Source organism: Trichosurus vulpecula, chromosome 1, assembly GCF_011100635.1.
Source record: "Trichosurus vulpecula isolate mTriVul1 chromosome 1, mTriVul1.pri, whole genome shotgun sequence".
NCBI classification, from domain to species: Eukaryota; Metazoa; Chordata; class Mammalia; order Diprotodontia; family Phalangeridae; genus Trichosurus; species Trichosurus vulpecula.
In genome coordinates, this window is record NC_050573.1 from 75,918,042 (window position 1) to 75,939,625 (window position 21,584).

The 21,584-nt window shown below is 40.5% G+C and overlaps 1 protein-coding gene across 1 annotated transcript; it reads right to left on the reverse strand.

The window, feature by feature from the left end:
- Positions 1-8,776: 8,776 nt before the first annotated feature.
- LOC118834600 (V-type proton ATPase subunit d 1-like) lies at positions 8,777-9,832 on the reverse strand. Its single transcript, XM_036742046.1, has one exon. The coding sequence runs from the start codon at positions 9,830-9,832 to the stop codon at positions 8,777-8,779; it is 1,056 nt and encodes a 351-aa protein (XP_036597941.1).
- Positions 9,833-21,584: the final 11,752 nt, after the last annotated feature.

The window sequence follows — 21,584 nt, forward strand, 5'->3', positions numbered from 1 at the left end:
AGGGTGCGCTGTGCCCCGGGTGCGGGGAGCCAGGAGAGGAAGAAGGGGAGATTTAGGGTTGAGAGGTGGAAACCATGATAACCATTCAGCACGCGGGCGGAATCAGTGAGAAGTCTCCTCTCAACAGCTGTCCCTCCCCCAACTTCAGCTACAGGCTTCGCGACGCTGCGCCGCCAGATTTTGTTCTCAGACCCCAGAGTAAACAACCCAAGCAGTGGAATACGGCACTGACTCCTTGAATAAAATGCCCAGCTAAAGAGACCAAGACTCAGTTGTTACTTGGGGGGTGGGAATAGGGGTGGGGGTGCTTAGGAGGCATTATGGTCTAGGGGTCTCCCCAGAGTCTGGGAGCCACAGGCTGTAATCTAGGGGATGGGGCATGGGACTCTTCCATCCCTACACAGCCCCAGTCTTCAGGTACATATATATGGTGGAAAGATTCACACTATGTTTCAGGGACAACAGATCTCCATCCCAGGTTTGGGCCTTTTCTCTGCTAAGACAGTGGAAAGAATACTTTATTTGGAGTCAAAGGACCTGGGTTAGAATCCAAACTCTGGTTGTTGCTACTTATGTAACATTGGGGAAGTCACTTAGATTCTCTAGGTCTATTTTCTCATTTGTAAAAGGAAGGGGTTGGACTACACTCTCAGAGGCCTGACTTGTGCCATAGCCCTCCCATGCTTTGGTTTAGATTATTCCCCACCCCATTCCTATTATGCACCCTCATTTCATCTAATAAATCCCTTCAATCATGTGCCATTATCCAAAGATCTCAGTCTTTTCCCTGACACTAATGGTTCCTGGCTGTGGACTCATTCAGGACCAAGTCTTGGGAAACTGGCCTCTAAAAGAAGGGTTGCTTTTTTATATTTGTCTCTGGTTCATTCATTATACCCCACCACACACAGTCCAGAATAGGTCTATGGGGTGTTCAGGGAGGATTAGCACCTCTGGTGTGAGGGCCTGCCAAGCCCTTTTCAGCACTTTTCAGGGTTACACATGTACCTTTGGTGTTCATCTGGCACTCAACTCTAACCTGCGGCTCCAAGAATCTGTAGCATGCGCAGCAGCCACACCCCATAAAACCATTTCTGCAGATGAGCTAAACCAGGTTGAGGATAATTGGCAGGCCTCAAACCTGTCAATGAGTTAGAGGGATGTTTACTCCAAGCACATGAAGACTTCCTCTGGCAGAATGGGTAGATGAGAACGATTTGTTCCAATGGCCATGAAGGTGGCTGAAATAGGTGCTGTGGAGTGTTTAGAGCTTGGCCAGACATTGAAAACACCAAAGACTTATCCACTGCATTCTGAGCCATTGCCAGTCATCTTGACTTTTGCCTTGCCACTGGACTTTGGTGACTCTGGAAGAGAGACTGAGGCTGACGACTTGCCCAACTCTTCCTCACTTAAATCCAGTCCATTGACAAGTCAAGACACCACCCCATAATGTCATTGGTCTACCTCAAAAGCAAATGATCAATAACAAAAACAACAAACCCCAGAACAGAACTTTGAGGAAAATCTTTTAAACAGATCTTAGGTTTGTCTCATATCTAGAGTTTCTCTAGAAGAGAATGACTGACTCCCATCTAGAAAGGTATCCAATAGGGTAGAGGAAAAATGTATTTCCTCCACTACAAAAGAAATGTTTTGAAACACACACACACACACATACACACAAACACGCACACACAAAAGACTTATGAGCCCATAGTGACAACTACTTAAGACATGAAACAGCAACTCATAACTCTTATACTTCTTGCAGGTTGATGCTTAAAGCATTGTAGGATTTTGTACTGTCCAAACAGCACATTCAAGGTCCAGATCTTCTGGTAAATCAAGGCAGACTTGTTAGGTTTGTCCTCCTGACCAGGTGGTCATCTGCTTCTTTGAGGGGATTAGAAATCATCTCTTGCTGCCAGGCACCCAGACTTCAATGACTCTAGACATCATAAGTCCCCTATATAGATTGCCAAGGTTTGAAATGTCCATCTCAGGATCACTCTTTGGTCATTTGTGCTCAGGCAGGAAAGGAAACATGAAGCAGAATATGCAACAAGAGTTTTGAAAAACACTCAGACTTACCTAAAAGAAACACATGCTCTCTTTTTCTTTCACTTAAGATTATAAAATTCTAAACTTAAATATGAAAAAGGATGGTATTTATAAATACCCAGTAGAATATAAAAATAGGATTCTATATAAAACTGAATCTCCATTTCATGCCACATACTTTTATTCTTTTGTATTTTTGAAATAAATTTTTGTTGGAGTCCTACCAAATTATTTTTACGACACAAATATGGTGCTGATACCTAAAACAGGAAGAGCCAAAACAGAGAAAGAAAATTATAGAGCAATTTCCCTAGTGAATATTGATGAAAAAATTGAAATAAAACATGAGCAAAGAGATTACAGAAATTTATCACCAGGATAATATGCTATGAACAGGTGAGATTTATACCAAGAATGTGAGGCTGGTTCAATGTTAGGAAAACTATCAGCATAATTGACCATATCAATAACAAACTAACAGAAATCTTATGATTATTTCAATAGATGCAGAAAAAGCTTTTGACAAAATACAGCACCCCTTCCTATTAAAAACACTAGAGAGAGAGAGAGAACATAGGAATAAGTGGAGTTTTACTTTAAATGATAAGTAGCATCTAAGCATTATATGTAATGAGGATAAGGTAGAAGCTTTCCCAATAAAACCAGGGGTGAAACAAATATGCCCATTATCCTTTTTTTGTGGGAGGGAAGGCAGGGCAATTGGCGTTAAGTGACTTGCCCAAGGTCACACAGCTAGTAAGTGTGTCAAGTGTCTGAGGCCGGATTTGAACTCAGGTCCTCCTGACTCCAGGGCCAGTACTCTACTCATTGGGCCACCTAGCTGCCCCAAATATGCCATTATCACCACTATTATTTAATATTGTACTAGAAGTGTTAGCTTTAGCAATAAGAGAAGAAAAAGAAGTTGAAGGAATTAGAATAGGCAATGAGGAAACAAAACTATCATTCTGTGCAGATAATATGATGGTATACTTAGAGAATCCTAGAGAATCAAGTGAAAAACTACTTGAAATAATGAACAACTTTAGCCAAGTTACAGGATATAAAATAAACCCACATAAATCATCAGCATTTCTATATAATATTAACAAAGCCCAGCAGCAAGAGATGGAAAGAGAAATTCCATTTAAAGTAACCATAGACAATATAAAATATTTGGGAGTCTACCTGCCAAGACAAACCCAGGAACTGTATGAGCACAATTACAAAACACTTCTCACACAAATAAAGTCAGATCTAAATAAGTGGAAAAATATCAATTGCTCAGTAGGTGGAGCTAAGACAATAAAATGACAATTCTACCTAAGCTAATTTACTTATTCAGTGCCATCCCAATCAAACTGCCAAAAATTATTTTATAGAGGTAGGAAAAATATAACAAAATTCATCTGGAAGAACAAAAGGTCAAGAATATCAAGGGAATTAGTGGGAAAAAAATGCAAAGGAAGGTGGCCTAGCCATACCAGATCTAAAACTATATTATAAAATGGCAATCATCAAAATTATTTAGTACTGCCTAAGAAATAGAGTAGTGGATCAGTGAAATAGGTTAGGCACACAAGAAACAGTAATAAATTACTACAGTAATCTACTGTTTGATAAACCAAAAGACTCCAGCTTCTGGGATAAGAACTCACTATTTGAAAAAAAAAAAAAGTCTGGGAAAAAGGGAAAATACTATGGCAGAAACTAAGCACAGACCAACATTTCACACTGTATACCAAGATAAGGTCAAAATGGGTACATGATTTAGACATAAAGGGTGATACCATAAGCAAATTAGGAGAGCAAGAAAAAGTTTACCTATCAGATCTATGGAGAAAAGAAGAATTTATGACCAAACAAGAGATATAGAATATTATGAAATGTAAAATGGATAATTTTGATTACATTAAATTAAAAAGGTTTTGCACAAACAAAGTCAATGCACCCAAGATTAGAAGGAAATTGGAAAATAATTTTTTACAGCCAGTGTTTCTGATAAAGGCCTCGTATCTCAAATATATAGAGAACTGAGTCAAGTTTATAAGAATACAAGTCATTCTCCAATTGGTAAATGGTCAAAGGATGTGAACAGGCAGTTTTCAGGTAAAGAAATTAAAGCTATTTATAGTCACATGAAAAAAATGCTCTTAATCACTATTGATTAGAAAAATGCAAATTAAAATGACTCTGAGGTACTACCTAACAGATTGGCTCATACGACAGAAAAGGAAAATGATAAATGTTGAAGAAGATGTGGGAAAATTGGAACACTAATTCATTGTGGAGTTGTTAACTGATCCAATCATTCTGGAGAACAATTTGGAACTATGCCCAAAGGACTATAAAACTGCACATATCCTTTTATTCAGGTGGATTTCAGAAAAACCTGAAAAGACTTGAATGAACTAACACTGAGTGAAGTGAGCGGAACCAGGAGAACGTTGTACACAGTAACAACAACATTGTTTGACGATCAGCTATGATAGACTTAGCTCTTCTCAGCAATACAAATGACCTAAAACAATTCCAAAAGACTCCTGATGGAAAATGCTATCCACATACAGAAAAAGAACTAAGGAGTCTGAATGCAGATCGAAGCCTTCTATTTTCACTTTTTTTCTTTCTCGTGGTTTTTCCCTTTTATTCTAATTCTTCTTTCACAACATGGCTAACATGGAAACATGTTTAATATGATTGTATATGTATAACCAACATCAGATTGCTTACTGTCTTGGAGAGGTGGGAGGGGAAGGAGGGAGGGAGAAAAAAATTGGAAATCAAAATCTCATTAAAATGAATGTTGAAAACTATTTTAACATGTATTTGGAAAAAAATACTATTGATTGGGAAAAGTAAAATACTATTAAGTGGAAAAATAAAAATAGATTTTGTTTTTAAATACATTTTAATCTATTTTATTAAATATTTCCCAATTACATCATTTTTTCCAATTACATGCAAAAACAATTTTGAACACTCATTTAAAAATTTTTAAGCTCCAAATTTTCTCCCTCTTTTCCTCCTCCCTTATTGAGAAGGCAACAATTTGATAGAAGTTAAACAAGTGCAGTCTCCATCAAGTTTTTTTCCCTCTGGAGGTGCATAGCATTTTCATCATAAGATATTTGGAATTGTCTTAGATCATAATATTGCTGAGAATAGCTGAGTCATTTACAGTTGATTATTGTATAATATTGCTGTTACTGGGTACAATGTTCTCCTGGTTCTGCTTACTTCACTTTGCATTAGTTCATGTAAGTCATTCTAGATTTTTCTGAAAGTATCCTGCTTGTCATTTCCTATAGCACAATAGTATTCCATCACAATCGTGTACCACAACTTGTTCAGCCATTCCCCAATTGATGCTCAATAAGAAATGATGCTATTACTGTGTACGGTGTTCTGGTTCAGCTCACTTCACTCAGCATCATGTAAGTCCAGGTTTTTCTGAAATCCATCTGCTCATCATTTCTTATAGCACAATCGTATTCCATTATGTTCATATACCGCAACTTGTTCAGCCATTCCCCAATTGATGGGCATCCCCTCAATCTCCAATTCTTAGCAACCACAAAAAGAGCTGCTATAAATATTTATTCACATGTAGGGCCTTTCCCCTTTCCTTTGATCTCTTTAGGATAAAGACCTAGTAGTTAGTGGTATTGCTGGATCAAAGGGTTTTATAGCCAAGGCAGTTTTATAGCCCCTTGGGTATAGTTCCAAATTGCCCTCCATAACAGTTGGACCAGTTTGCAACTCCACCAATAGTGCATTAGTGTTCCCACTTTTTCACAACCTCTCCAATATTTGTTATTTGCCTTTTCTGTCATGTTAGCCAATCTGATAGTTGTGAGGTAAAATCTCAGAGTAGTTTTAGTTTGCATTTCTCTAATCAACCCTAACCCTAACCCTAACCCTAACCCTAAATGCCCTAATTTTGAGCATTTTTTCATGGCGCTATTGGTAGCTTTGATTTCTTCTTCTGAAAACTGCCTGCTCATATTCTTTGACCATTTATCAATTGGGGAATGCATGCCACATTTTTTAAGTATATGATAAAATTTCCAGGCTATTCTCAAAACTGTCATGATTATGTTTCCTTCTGAATTCTTGTTCTCTTCTGTGCATTTAAAAATATGCCAACAACCCTCTTTGTCATCACTATTGCTAACCCCTTCTATCCTCCATTCAAATTAAAAAGACAAAGAAAAAAAGCCCTTGTGACAAATAAGCATAGTCCACCCCCCAAAAAAATCAATCTACCCAATGACCGTGTCCAAAAATGTGTTTCTCTTTCAGTACCTTGCCCATCACCTTTCTATCAGAATATGGGTAACTAGCTTCGTTACAGATCCTCAAGAGACAAGTTTGCTCGTTACATTGAGCACAATTAAGTCCTCAAAAGTTGTTTTTCTTTACAATGTTACTATCTTTGTATACATTTTTCTCCTGAATGTTCTCACTTCATGCTTCATGAATTCATTTTACCCAGGGCTCTATAAAATCATTTCTTTTGTCATTCCTTAAAGTACAATAATATTCCATTACATTCATATATGACAGTTTTTGCAGCCATTCCTGGGTAGTCTATGAGGCAAGCTAAGGCCCCCATCCCCTTAGGCTCTAGTTCTTTCTTTTATTTTTATTTTGCCTTTTTAATTTTCTCCCCTCAGAATCAGGAAGTTTGTTTTGCTTGCAACAAATTCTCCATTATTATCCTCACTCTTTGCCATGCCATATACGCCCCATCCCCACGCCTATTTCCCCATCCTGTAATCAGGAAGACATCTTCCGGAGCTCAAATCTGGCCTCAGACATTTCCTAGTTGTGTGACCCTGGGCAAGTCACTTCACCCTGTTTGCCTCAGTTTCCTCATCTGTAAAATAAGCTGGAGAAGGAAATTACAAACCACTGCAGTATCGTCGCCAAGAAAACCCTACATGGGGTCACAGAGAGTAGGACAAAACTGAATATCAACAAGGGCAAGTTTTCAGAGTCTATTCTACTTGACTAAGATTTAACACCTCTTCAAAACTGTTAATTCTTCCATTTCCTTCCTCCTGAGCTTTCATTTCATTTCTTCTAGATATTTGTGGAATTCTTATGGGAAATTATATTTTCCCCCTTGAGTCTCTGCTTACAGGAATCTTTTGGGAGACCTAGATTTATGACAATTTTTTTTTTTTGCTGTTTTCTTTTTTTTTTTTTTTTTTACTGTATTTTATTACTCGCTCCAGCTTTAGCTCTTGAATTAGGGCTTTCTCCAAGAACATGGCTCCCACTGTTTTCTGTGCTTTTTAGGGGGGAGGTAGGCCCTGCTTGATCTTAGTCTGATATCCTCTGGGTTCCTGCTTTGATCTCTACCTCCCTGGGTTAGGCTCCTCTGGATCTCTGAAGTTCAGAGTGAAGGTTCTTCAGTCTCCTCAGTAGCATCTCAGGATGGAGTATCAAGGGACCTCAGAGGCCCTGGGCCTGGGATGTCCCTGCCTGAGTGGCACAGCACCATACTGGTTGCTGCCCTTCTCTGTAGGACTTCCAAGGTTCCTGCTTGGGGGCTTTCAGACGACCCAGGAGCTTTCTTGAGGAAGACCTCTGCTCTTGCTGCCTTCAGACCCAGAATCCTGCATAGTACATTTTCTTGGCCTGCCTCTGGTCATACTAGGATGCTACTAAGCGCTTGCTCTGGCTTTACTGGTGACCCCCTTTCTTATCGTCATCAGGCTTCTTGGCTGACCTCTTGTCAAAAATCCTATATTGGCTGTGTTCAGAAAAATATGTCTCAATCTGCACTGTCTTTCACTTCTCTGTCAGGAGGTGGGTAGCATGTTTCAGCATGAGTCTTCTGGAATCATGGTTAGTCATTACATTGATCAGAGTTCCTAAGTCTCTTTTTTAACATTTTTTTTATTTTTATTTTTTCAGAGAATGGGAAGTTTTATTGTTAGGAGAAACACAAAAACTTGGGGCAGGTTCGAGAGAAGAGAGATACCCCAGTTGATGGAGAAGGTTCTGCATAGATCCCTGACTTCTGTACAAAAGCCTCCTCGTTAAGGATGATAGGGAGATGAAAGGCTCCTTAGTTTCTAGAGCCAGAGCCCTGGCTGGTACTTGTGGGAAGGGAGGGTGGGGTTCTGTTTATGTGTATATATATGTATTCGTGGGTGTATGTTGGAGAGAGGGATGACTACATGGGTAGTACCCTTGCCCCTAACATATACACTGGGAATTTCCACTGGGGATAGGGCCCTGGGGCAGATGAGGGGAAAAAAGCTGGCAAGAGCTGGCTTTCTTGAAGGAATATAAAAATAATCTCAGAATGCTTCTCAGATGTCTTTAACAAATGAACAACATCAAGATAGGGGTACCCTTGTGTTCGTCTTTCTTAGGGCAGGGGTTTTAACAACACAGAAGTTACAGAGGATACTTATGGGGGTGGGGGCTCAGCTCTGATACCAGGATCTTAAAACCGCAGGCTCTAGCGCTTACACAGCTCCAGAGGACCAAGTCTAGAGGTTGGGGGATGGAGGGGAAAGGGAGAGAGAGCCCTGCTTCATCAGTATTAAATGTATATGCAACAGGCCAAAACAGTGACTACTACAAATACACATATGCACAGTACCCTGGGCACATGAGGACCACCATCTATCCCCAGGGGACCTCGTGGAATCATGGCCAAAGGGTAGGAAATGGGGTTCAGAGGAGGGAGCTAATAGATAGGGATATAGTTGTGGATCTTGGTCCGGTTGCGCTGGGCGATGCACTCGGCAATCCACACAAGGTTACGGCACTCCTGCTCCTTGAGCTTCAGGAAGGCATAGAAGACACCAAAGTGGAAGTGGTTGAGAAAGGTCTGCTTGTTCAGTTTCACCTCCTGCTCAAAGAATCGGTCCTCCAAGGTCTTATCTCCAAAATTGCCACCAACCCTTTCAAAGATATGTTTATATTGCAGGTGGTAGTCAGCCACAGTTTTGACCTCCTTGTAGTCATCAGCCTGGGCCAGCAGGGCCAAACCCTCAGGGTAGAGCTTCCCACAATGTGGAAACAACTTGGCCCGGTCCTCCTTGGAGAGCTCCGTGCCAAATGAGTTGAGGGTGATGATGAAGGCTCTGCGGTCAGCCTCAAATTCCAGGATAGGACACATGGTATCTGCTGTGATGCCCCCTAGCTGGGTGCAGAACTTGTAGAAAGCCTCTAGGTAGGCTTTGTACAACATATTTCGTATGATCTCGATGTTCATATGCTCGAGGTCCTTCTTAGAGATGCATTTTTGGAAGAATGAATAGAGTGGGGTGTCCACTAAGATAGCGTTATATAATTCTTCTGGTGTCTGAGCAATGCTCACGGTCTCCATCTGCTCAAAGTTACCTAAGGGATGGCACTTATGCACAATTTCCTCAACTTTGCGATGATGCAAGGTTCCTGTTATCAGCAGGATGACATTGTCGATCATGTAGCTGTAGGTGATATAATCCAGGAAGCCAGCTAGTGGTTCGTAGGCCTGACTCCTCAGGTGGCGAAACTCGGCCACCATCCTCTCCCTGAGTTTGTCATCAAGGATTGACACCGTTAATGGGGTTGTCTCATTCGCCAGGAAGTTCCCATAGTCCGTGGTTTGGAGGTGTAGTTTCATATCATCGAGAGTCTCACACTGCTCCAGGTGGCGGTAATCTTCCAATTTCAACAACCCGGCCTTCAAGCCCCGGACCAACCCTTCCAAGTAGCCGTTGTCCACGTTGAAGTAGAGCTCTGGGAAAGCGAACATCGACATCGTGGCAACACCGGCAGCCTCGCGGACCTAACCAAGACCCCGCCCCCAAGGATCAGGTGACGCGTTGCTAGGGCCAGAGTTCCCAAGTCGTCTTTTTTTTTTTTTTATTGCAATCAGGGTTAAATGACTCGCCCAGGGTCACATAGCTAGTAAATGTCTGAGGTCACATTTGAACTCAGGTCCTCTTGACTTTAGGGCGGGTGCTCTATTCACTGCCCCACTTAGCTGCCCGCAAAGTCTTTCAAAGTTGTTTGCCTTAACCATATTGTTATTGTATCAATTGTCCTCCTGCTGGTACTCTTGCTTCATTCTACATCAGTTCACACAAGGGAGGGAATAAATAGGCATTTATTACGTACCTACTATGTCCCGGGAACTCTGCTAAACACTTTACAAATAACATCTCATTTGCTCTTATAGGTTAGATGATATTATTATCATTTTTCAGTTGAAGCCACCCACTAGGTCGCTTTGAGCACATGGAGGCTGTGGAGTATTGCTCAGACACCAGAAAAATTATATAATGCTATCTTAGTGGACACCCCACTCTATTCATTCTTCCAAGACTGCATCTCTAAGGACAACCTCAAGCAAATGATGGAGACAGAAGTTATGACTTGCCCAGGGTCACACAGTTAGTGTCTGAGGCTGGATTTGAACTTAGATCTTCCTGACTCCAGGCCCAGGGCTCCGGATATCACCTAGCTACTTCTCACAGGTTTCACAAAAACCACCTCCTTCATCATTTCTTATAGCACAATGCTATTCCATCATATTTATATACCAGCACTTTTTCAGCCATTCCCTAATTGATTGGGACCTCTTTGGCTTCCAATACTTTGCCACTGCAAAAAGAACTGGTATAAATATTTCTGTAGATTCTGAGGGTTTACCTTGCTTGGAACTACTCCCTCCCTTAATCTACTCTTCCTTTTATTCTCCCCTTCTTTCCTCTCCCCTTTCTCTCCCATTTTCCTATGAAATGAATTGGATTTCTGTATTTCATGTGTGTACATTTTCCCTACCATTTACCAATTCAGATGACAATGAGGCGCAAGTGTTACCCATTCCCCTTGTTTGCATCCACCTACATGTGTTCTTCTATGTATTCATGTGAGAAAATTTCCTCCATCTTTCCTCATCCTTCCCTGGACCCCACCCCCCGCTCCAAACAATAACAGAACTACTCCCAGGTCCTCTGTCTAATCAGCTTCTCTCTAAGACCCCTTAATGATGACAGAGTTCACAGGAGACACAAGTCTCATCTCATATTAGAATATAAAGTTTGTCCTTACTTAGTCCCTTATAATTATTTCTTCATGTTTACCTTTTCATGTTTCTCTTAACTACTGTGTTTGCACTACAACATTTCTATACAGATCTGGTCTTTTTTGCTTGGAAGTCCTCTATTTCATTAAAAATCCACCCCACTCCCATCCCTACCAGGATTAATTCCATTTTTCTGGGTAAATTACTCTTGCTTGGAAACCTATATATTTTGCCTTCCAGAATATCACATTCCAAGCTTCATAATGGTGGATGCCAAATCATGTGTGAGGCTGACTGTGGCTTCTTGGTGCTTAAATTCTTTCTTTTTAGTTTCTTTAAATATTTTTTCTTTTACCTGGAAGCTCTGGATTTTGTTATAATGTTCCTGGAAGTTTTCATTTTGGGCTTTCTTTTGGGCAGTGGATTCATTCTATTTTGCCCTCTGGTTCTATGAGAACTGGGTAGTTTTCTTTTATCATTCCTTGAAATATGTCTAGTCCCTTTCTTTGGTCATGGATTTCAGGTAGTCCAAAGATTCTTCAATTATCTCTCTGATCTATTTTCCAGGTCATTTGTTTTTGCTGTGAGATACCTTACATACTCTTCCCCCCCCCCCGTCTTTTAATTTGGTTTTTAGTATTTTTTGTTGTCTCATGGATTCATTAGCCTCTATTTGATCCATTCTAATTTCCAGGGAGTTTGCTGCCTGGGCAAGGATCTGTACATATTGTGCCAGGCTGTTAATTCTTTTTCCAATTCTTTCTTCTATAATTCTCATTTCTTTTTTTTTGGGGGGGGGGGTGCAGCTAGGTGGTGCAGTGACCAGAACGTTGGCTCTGAAGTCAGGAAGACCTGAGTTCAAGTTTAGCCTCAGACACTTACTAGTTGTATGACCCTGGGCAAGTCATTTAGCTTGTTTGCCTCAGTTTCCTCAACTGTAAAATTGGGATAATAATAGAACCTACCTCCTAGGGATGTTGTGAGGGTCAAATGAGATAATTGCAAAATGCTTAACACAGTACCTAGCACATAATGAACCCTGTATAATTGTTAGCTATTAACATCATTTTCCACTTTTTCTTTAGTGCTTTCATTTAATTTACAAAAACATTTTCATGTGGAATTTTTTTTGTATGACTATATATATTTGTAATGGGCTTTGTTTTTCTTGCCTTCTCAATGGGTGGAGAGGAGGCAGGGGGAAGGGGAGAATTTGAAACTGAAAATAAAATGAAATGGATTTTTTTAAAGTAAAAAAAATTCTGATCCATAAAAGGATAAATCATGAAATAAAACACACCACTCACCTCTTGATAGAGAGGTGATGGACTTAAAATGCAGAATGAGGCATACATTTTCGGAAAGAGCCAACATGGGAATTTGTTTTGCCTGATGATGCATGTTTGTTATAAGTGGTTTTTTTTTCCTCCTTTTGTTCAATGGGAGAGAGGGGAGGGAAGCTGAGGGGGAAATACTTGATAATTGAAAAAATAAAATTCAATTTTAAAAATGTAAACTCTTTAAAGTTTACTTCTTGCTTCATCTCTTCCAGCGATTTTAGTTAAACTTGTTTAACTTTTTGTTTTTGTTGTTTTAGTCTTTGGTTGTAAATGCTTTAGAATCATTCCCTTCCCCTGGGTTTGTGTCTTGAGCGTCTCTGTCACTGTAATAGCTTTTTATAGTAGGATTCTTCTTTTGTTTGCTCTTTCATCTAGCCTACTTCTTGCTTTGGGACTTTATTTTAGAGCTGGGCCATGGACACTGAAGGAAATGTATGAACTGGTCCTGCTGCTGTTTTCTTGAGGTATCTGGCTAAGTGTCCCAAAAGTCCCTTCTCAGTCCAGCCTGGATTTGTGACCCAGAACTGGATTACCAACAAACATCTGCCAGTTTCCACCTTTCCCTGAACGTTGCAGAGGTTTAGCCACCTCTGTCCTGGACTTGAGACCTCTTCTTGCTCTGATGCACAGACTCTCCCTATGCTGGAATGCTGTGTAGCCATTCCTGACTAGACTCTGTCCCCAGTGTCTCTAGACCTCTTTATCTCCCTCTCATAACCTGGCCTGGAAAAATGACTCACTGATTTTTATTTCTTGAATTTCCTGATGAAGACTTGCACTTTCTAGATGTTTGGGGGCAGGAGGAAAGGAGCTTGCTATACCTCTTCGCACCACTTTATCTTCAAGCACATGTTCTTTATTTAAGAAATTCCCAGAGCTTCTGGGGGAAGAGGAAGGGAAGGGAATAAATATTTATGTAGTGCCCATTATTTTCCAGGCATTGTGTGAAGTGCTTTACTGTCTCATTTCGCCCTCACAACAACTAAGGGAGGTAGGTGTTGTTCTTATCTCCATTTTACAGTTAAAGAACCTGAGGCCATACAGCTAGTAAGTTTCTAAGGCTGGATTTGAGCTTAGATCTTCATGACTCCAGGCCCAGTGCTGTATCCACTGTGTCACCTAGCTGCCTTGGGGCATCCTAGCTTTCTACCTGTCAACCCTCATCCTTGTCATATCACCAAACCATTTTCTCTTCCCATCATACAATTCCTTTTTTTTTTTTAACATCAATTAGTTCTTCCCTTCATAGCTCCTCACTGGTTTTGTGTTACAGCCTCTTCACACCATAGGCCTTTCTTCAGAGATTCTCATACTCCTATTTTGCTGCCTGATAGCAATGCCAGTAGAACATTATTATTAAAAAGATGGGCCTTCACTTTCATGAGAAGCTTAGAGTTATTAAAGGAGTTTTGCAATTTCCTGAAGTCAGTTCAGCCCACTCTCCTTTCTTTTCTTCAGTTCTGAGTCCCACTCCTTGTCCTTCTGTACGGTGTATTGTGTATTGGGGGTGGAGACAAGATGAGAGAGTAGCAGGAAGCTGTACACAAAACTCCTCTAAACAGACCTAGAAAATGCATCAGACTGAATCCTAATGGGGAAATCCAGAAGAAATCACAGCGAGTTATTTGTCCAGCTCAAGTCAGCATAAGGAGTCAGAGAGGTCGGTATGATGGGGGCCCAGGGAGGAGTGGTGGACTATGGCAAGATGAGGTTCAAGACTCATACTGGGGCACCTTCAGACTCATACCAGGGCAGTGCAGAAGCTTTTTCATCCAGTATCCAGTTCCAATCACAGATCTTGGGGGACTGGAAGAGAGACCTGTGTCAGGAACAGTGTTCCTAAGTGGAGAGGCCCTAGGCAGTATAACTAGAAAGAAAGAAGTTCAGCAGTAAGCAGTAGTGTGGCTCACACACCTCCCACCCCAAGAGCAAAGCAGGGTCTCAGTTCCAGCATCTAGCCCAATTAGCCCAGGAATAACCAGGGCAGGAATCTCAGACCAAAGGGGAGCCTTTGGTTCTGTCACTGAACCAGTAAACTTTCCATTGGCTGAGAGGGGCTGGGTCTAGCAGCATATAGTCTTGAATCTACCAAACCTAAGCCAGAAATTTGCAAAGATCAGACCAGAGGGTAGCAATCAGACTTTACCCCAAATCACATCATTTCGAGAGCACTCAAAGCTTTTGGATCACCAGCCTGTCCTGAGATCCTGGAATAACACAATACTTAGTACTCCAAGAAAGCAGTAACAGGAGCCCAGACCTGCCTTCTAGAATTGCAGCAGAGCCCAGACCTAAGATCAAGTCCAAAGTCAGGAAGTAGTCTTGAAAAAAGGCAAACAAAAAAAAAGAACTCCAGCGCAATGAGCTATTATTATGGCAGCAGGGAGACTCAAATCTCGTACACAGATGAGAATGACTCTAAAACATCTACAAGCAAAGCCTGAGAAAAATACACAGATGAGGCACAAACTCAACTGCAGTTCCTGGAAGGGATAAAGCACAAGTTTAAAAGTGTTTTCATGAATTGTAAATCTATAATTTATTAAAAATTATAATCTTTCTGTAGGTAAATTTTTTATTAACATTTTTTCAAGCTTTAATTTCAGCCTTGTTCAAGAATAGTTGGGCTGCAAAGAATGAATCGTGTATAACAACAAATGAAAAGAGCTGCAACATCCAAAGGGCTTCAAAATATTGGAGATTTAATTCTCCATATCCATAAATAAACAAAAAAGTTCTAGAACAGAAAACGAAAAGAAACGAGAGCTATGGAAGAAAGAATTGGAAAGGGAATTAGCAGTTTGGCACAAGGGGTACAAAACCTTGCTAAATCAGTAATTAGCCAATTAGCAATGACAAGCCAAGAAGAAATACTAGAAAAACAAAATTGAAAGATTGAAAAAATAGAACAAAATGTAGGGCATTTAATAGCAAAAACAAATGACTTGCAAAAGATGGAAGAAAAAAAAATTTAAAGAACTAATGAACTACCTGAACTCTGTGACCAAAAAAAGAGCCTAGACATCATATATCAAGAAATCATAAAAGAATACTGCCCAGATCACGCAGAACTAGAAGGCAATGTAGAAATAGAAAGGAGTCACTAATCACTTCCTTAAAGAAACTCCAAAATGGAAACTCCCAATAACATAATAGCTAAAATCCAGAATTTCAGGTCAAAGTAAAAATAGTGCAAACAGCCACAGTCAGGATCATATAAGATTTAGCAGCTTCCATTCTGAAGGAGCAGAGAACTTGGAACCTCCTTAAGGCAAAGGCTATGGGCTTTTAGCCAAGGATAATCTACTCAGCAAAATTGAATAAAATGGTAAGGGTTGGGGGTAGGGGGTAGGGTGGGCAGGCCAGTATATGTGTGGGGAATGGACCTTTAATGAATTAGAGGATTTCTAAGCATTTCTGATGAAAAGACCAGAGTTTCCCAGAAACTTGGAAGTTCAAACATGAGTTAAGAGAAACATTAAAAGAAAAACATGAAAGAATAATGACTAAACAAGAATAAACTACTTACGTTCAAATATGAGGAGACGATACCTGTGTCCCTTCTGAACCTTATCATCATCAGGAGTCATAGAAGGAGTCTAGACAAGGCCTAAGAGTACAGGGTCCTAAGACAAGAATGGAAAGAGAGAGGACTATAATAGGGAGGGAGAGAGCGAAGGAGGGAGAAGAGAAAGGAAGTTGAGGGAAAATTATCTCACATAATCAAGGTATCTATACAAGGAGGAGGGTCAGAGAAGGAACTAACATTTGAACCTCACTCTCATCTGAACTGGTTAAAGAAAAGAAGAATATACACACATACACACACACAGACTTAGTTACAAAAATGCATTTCACTCAATAGGGAAATAGCAGGGAAGAAGGAAATAGGAGAGGGGGAATTAAAAAGAAGTAAGATTGAGGGATTAGTCCTAAGCAAAACAAATTCTAAGGAGATACAAAAATATTTATAACTCTTGAGATGGCAAAAAATCTGAGGGAGCACTCATAAATAGGGGAATAGATGAATAAATTATACTGCATAAATGTGATAAAATACTATTTTGTGGTAAGAAATGATGAAAGGGATGGTTTCAGACAAACCTTGGAAGACTCATATGAATGGATGCAGAGTGAAATGAACAGAATCAGAAGAACAATTTATATAGTGGCAACAATATGGTAAAAAGAACGATTTTGAAAGAATTAGAAACTCTTATTAGTGTAATGACCAACCACAGTTCCAGAGGAGTAATGGTGAACCCACCTCCTGATAGAGAGGTGAAGGACTCAAAGGGCAGAATGAGATTTTTTTATTTTGGACATGGACAATAGAAATTTGTTTTGCTTGACTATACATGTTTGTAATGAAGTTTTGTTTTCCTTTTGTTCTTAAGCAGGGAGGGGCAGTTTGGGTTGCGAGGATAAGAAGGTAAACTTTTGCTGATTAAAAAAATACAATTTTTAAATAAGAAATTCATTGTGAATTCTGGACAAAAGACATTTTACCCACTTGGTCTTTCCCGCATTTGCTTTTTTTCCTCACCAAACTCTTTTTAGTGATTACAGATATCTTCCAAGAGGCTCTTCAATTTTCCAGGGCTTGAGGCGATAAGTACAATGCCATCCACTAACAGGAGGATCAGGAGGACCTCCCAAACCACTTGGACAGTGCACTATATCTCTTCCATCACAGTGGCCAAAACCTTTGTGAGCATAAGTACATCTCTTAGCTTTAGTCCTCCACCAGTATTTGGGATCAGGAGATCATTGACCAAGGTTATTTCTCTTATTATACCTTTCAAGGAATCTTGGGTGGTTTTAATGTACAGATAAGATACTTTGCTCTAAAAGGGGCTGACAAGGCACATTTTCCTCTCCCAAATAAATTAAATGTTTATAACTAGCAAACAATAAGGAAAAAGCACAGGGGCATCTTAGATTCTCTACCTCTGACAGTCAATTGTGAAATGGTAAACAAATAGTCTATTGTTGAATATTGCTTGAGAAAGCCTGCTTGTTCCCTACTAACACCCTCATTGAGGATGCCTTTGATTCATATTTAGATGGCTCTCGCAAAGACTTTTTATCAATGGGAGGCCAGGGACCTGGGTCAGTAGTTATTGTTTTCTCACCTCTGTGTGTGTGTGTGTGTGAATAAGGCACTAATTTTTTTCCATGTCTTTGGTATTTTCCCCTGCTCTAGACACCTTGAATATCCAACCCTCAATACCCTCATGATTGTGCCACCTTTAGATATCTGAAGACAACAATGGCAGGGGACAACAAACAGAAGAAAAATGGAAAAGATTTGTAAAATATTATCCTAAGCTGTTTTCTCTAGCAAGGACAAGTTTGGACTTTAACGTACTGTGTACATAGACATATATAATTCAAATACATGTTGATTGCACAAGGTCTGGAATACCTCCAAGATTAAGGGGGAGGGAATCATGGAAATTTTAAAGCAAAATTGAGGAAATCGATCTTTATTTTCATACTAAAAAAAAGCAACAAGACATAAAATGGTAATGGAGAAAAGAGCCCTGAAATGAAAATCTGGATTTAAATCCCTGACTCTGCCACTTGTTAGCCCCCATGTACTAATACTCCTTGCTCCCCATCACCACTTTCAGACCCTCTGTCTACCACCACCCAATGACCTCACCTCCTTTGAAATTCACACTGTCCAAATTGATCACCTAATCTAGCTCCAGGTGGCTATTAGCCATTGACCCTCATGACAATCCTGTTCCTTCCTCAGGGTGCCTTACTGTTTCAACAATCTGGCTAGCAGCCGGGGGTGTAAGATCCACCAACAGCCAGCACCCAGAAAGTTGCCAAAGCATGGGTTCTTTTGATCTGCTTAACTAAGGAAAGCTACGTGAAGGGGTTGACAAGCTTACTTTAATTCAGCATACAAATATCATTCACTTAGGTCAGGAGGAAAAGCCAGCACCCCCAACTTCAGAACAAAATACAAACAAATCACAAACATCAACAGACAGACCCAATACAGTTCATAGTTACCAAAACCTAGGTTCAGCCTGGGAGCTCAGAACAAGGGCTGGCCCAGAGTCACAGGCGCCACCACTGCTGCGGGAAAGAACTCCAAAGAAGAGATGGCCAGCCCCTGGTTTTATATCTTTTTCAGCGTCAGGGGTGAGTCACACATGCAACTCACCCACATGACCTAGAATCGTCACAAAGAGGCGACTTAAACCCACGTGGTCTAAAAGCCTCTGCTATCCCAAACCTATCACTCAAACTCATGTGTAAAACTAGGCCCTCCCCTGAGTTAGCCCCACCTTGGGCCCCACCTTAGTTACCAATCCACACCCACATAGGTTAGGTTAACACCTAATAGAGGTTAGAGCCTGGGGCTTAGCACTTAGTAAGACTCCATGAAATACACTGAATTACTCAAAGCAAACAAAAGCCAAACTCTTCAAGGGCACTTGTTGAACTAAGTGCTAAGGAGCCTATTTTGCTTACCAACACACTTACTCATAGCCTCTCTCCACCCCAACTCTTGCCCTCATATTAGGGGACTTCAACATATATATTGATGCTACCTCAAATAACCTAACTTCCTAGTTCTTTGTTCTACTATATTCACATGACTTATTCTACCTCAATTACATATAGAGATGGTCATACTCTTGATTTTGCCACTGCCCACAAGTATCCCACTTTCATGTTCATTAACTTAATCCTTTAGCATTCCATCTTTCCCTAGCTTTATGATTTCTAACCCTGTTCTGCATCCTCACCATGACCACCTCTCTCTCTACCATTTACTTCTTTCCCAAGCCATCCTCTCTGCACTTGCTACTCTCCTGTCTACCCTATCTCAACCGGTTGGTGAGTCAATTTAACTCTACTCTTTCATTCTGAATATTTTACCCTCTCTTATCCGATAGCTAGATAACCCTTGCCAAACCCCAAACCTACATTACCCCTACTATCTACCTCATTCAAATGTTGATTTCCTCCAGGAAATCACAAAATCATGCTGATTGGCTCCCCTACAAATTTGTTATCTAATCTCAATGGACCCTCACCACAGCAAGAAAAATGATCTTTCTTATTCCTCTCTTACAAATTCACTATACAATTCTCCAGAATGGCTGTTCTAAAATGTCTCCTCTCCTCAAGCCACCCATAGCACCCCATCTTTTCTGCTAATGACCCCAACTCATTCTCCGTGGAAAACACTGAGGTCAATTGCCAAAATTTTCCTCTTTTCCCTTGCCTCCTCCTCTGATATCACTCAGATGCCTTCCCCCACTCACCCCACCCCCACAGTCTCAGATGATGAAAAGTTCTTTCTCCTTGCCAAGGTCAACACCTCTACTACAACTCTTGATCTCATTTTTCCAAGATTCTTCTCACACTATAAACCCCTCGCTCTCTCATTTTCGATCTCTCCCTACCTACTTGCTCCTTCCCTGCTCCTATTGCATGTCCCTATCTCTCTCATCCTTAAAAGACTGTCACTTGATCCTACTCTCCCCAAAAGCTAATATACCATATCTCCTTCCATTCTTAGCTAAACTTCTTGAGGTCAGCTACACTTGTTTTCCTCTCCTCTCTTCTGAACCTTCTGCAGTCTAGCTTCCAGCCTCATCATTCAACTGAACTGCCCTCTCCAAAGTCACCAATGATCTAATTGCCAAATCTATTGACCTTTTCTTATTCCTCATTCTTCTTGAGCTCTCTGAAAGCTTTTGACATTGTAGACCACCCTGCTCTCCTGGATATTTTCTCCTGTCTAGGGTTTTGGGATACTGCTCTGCCCTGGCATTCTTCTTATCTGTCTGACCTCTCCTCAGTCTCTGTAACCTTTTCATTTATGTCACACCTACTGTGGATATTCCTCGGGCTTTATCCTGGGCACCTTCTCTCTTTTCCTTCTGCACAAACTCACTTATGATCTCATTAGCTTCCATGGCTTTTTTAATTAATATGAAATCTTTAATTAATAGGTATTAATTTAATTAATTAAATTAATATCTTCATGCAGATGATTCCCCTAGCCATATACCCAGTCTTAGTCTCTGTCCTGAGCTACAATACTAAATCAACTACTTTTTGGACATACAGAATGGAATGTGCCATAGGTATTTCAAACTTAACTGGTCTAATACAGAACTCATGAATCTCAATCCACTCCGCTTCCCAACTTTTCTCTTACTATCGAGGGCAACACCACATATCCCAGGCCGACAACCTCCGGCTAGTCCTCAACTTCCCACTCCTGCTCATCTCTCACAACCAACCTATCACAAAGTCTTATTCCTTTTCCTTTTACAGCATCTCTCCTAGACTTCCAATTCTCTCCACTCATACAGCCATCAGGCTAGCTCAGGACCTTGTCACCTCTTACCTGGACATTATAATCACCTCCTGATGGAGTCCCCTGCCATGAGTCTCTGCTCGCTTTGCCTAAACCATCCTTCAATCAATCAAGAAATACCTAATGAGCACCTGCTTTGTGCCAGGCATTGTGGATACAAGTACAAAAAATGAAACAAGTTCTACTCACAAGACGCTTAAATTCTAAGTGGGGAAAACAAGTACATGTAGAAACATACAAAATATGAACATTAAGTGAACAAAAATACATGCAAAGTGTATAATCTATGCAAAATTATAATATAGAGTGAATAAATATACATATGTGCAAAGTACCTAAATACAAGATAGTTTGGGTAAGTGGGCACTAGTAGTTGGGGGAGAAACAAGGAAGCCTTTTTTGTAGAAGCTAGAGAATTGTGTCAAAAGAAAGGAATTTTATGATGTGGGAGGTAGGAGAGAGTGCATTTTAGGCACATGGGAAGCGGGGAGATAGAGCATTATTCGTGAAGAAGGGAGAAAGGGCCAATTTCCTTGGATTAATTAGTCCACCCAGTCTGGAAAGATAGGTTGTGGCCAGGTTGTGTAGGGTATTTAAAGGTATATGGGGTTTTGATTTTATCCAGAGACAACTAGAAGCCACTGGAGTTGATTGAATTGAGGAGTCCCATTGTTAAAGCTAGGCTTAAGAAAAATTACCTTGGCAGCAGTATGCAGCAGATTGGAGTAGTGCAGGGGTGGGGAACCTGCAGCCTGGAGGCCGCATGTGGTCTTCTAGT

Bases quoted from the DNA above. Each gene is read 5' to 3' on its own strand.
- LOC118834600 (XM_036742046.1), bottom strand. From the start codon at position 9,832: ATGTTCGCTTTCCCAGAGCTCTACTTCAACGTGGACAACGGCTACTTG.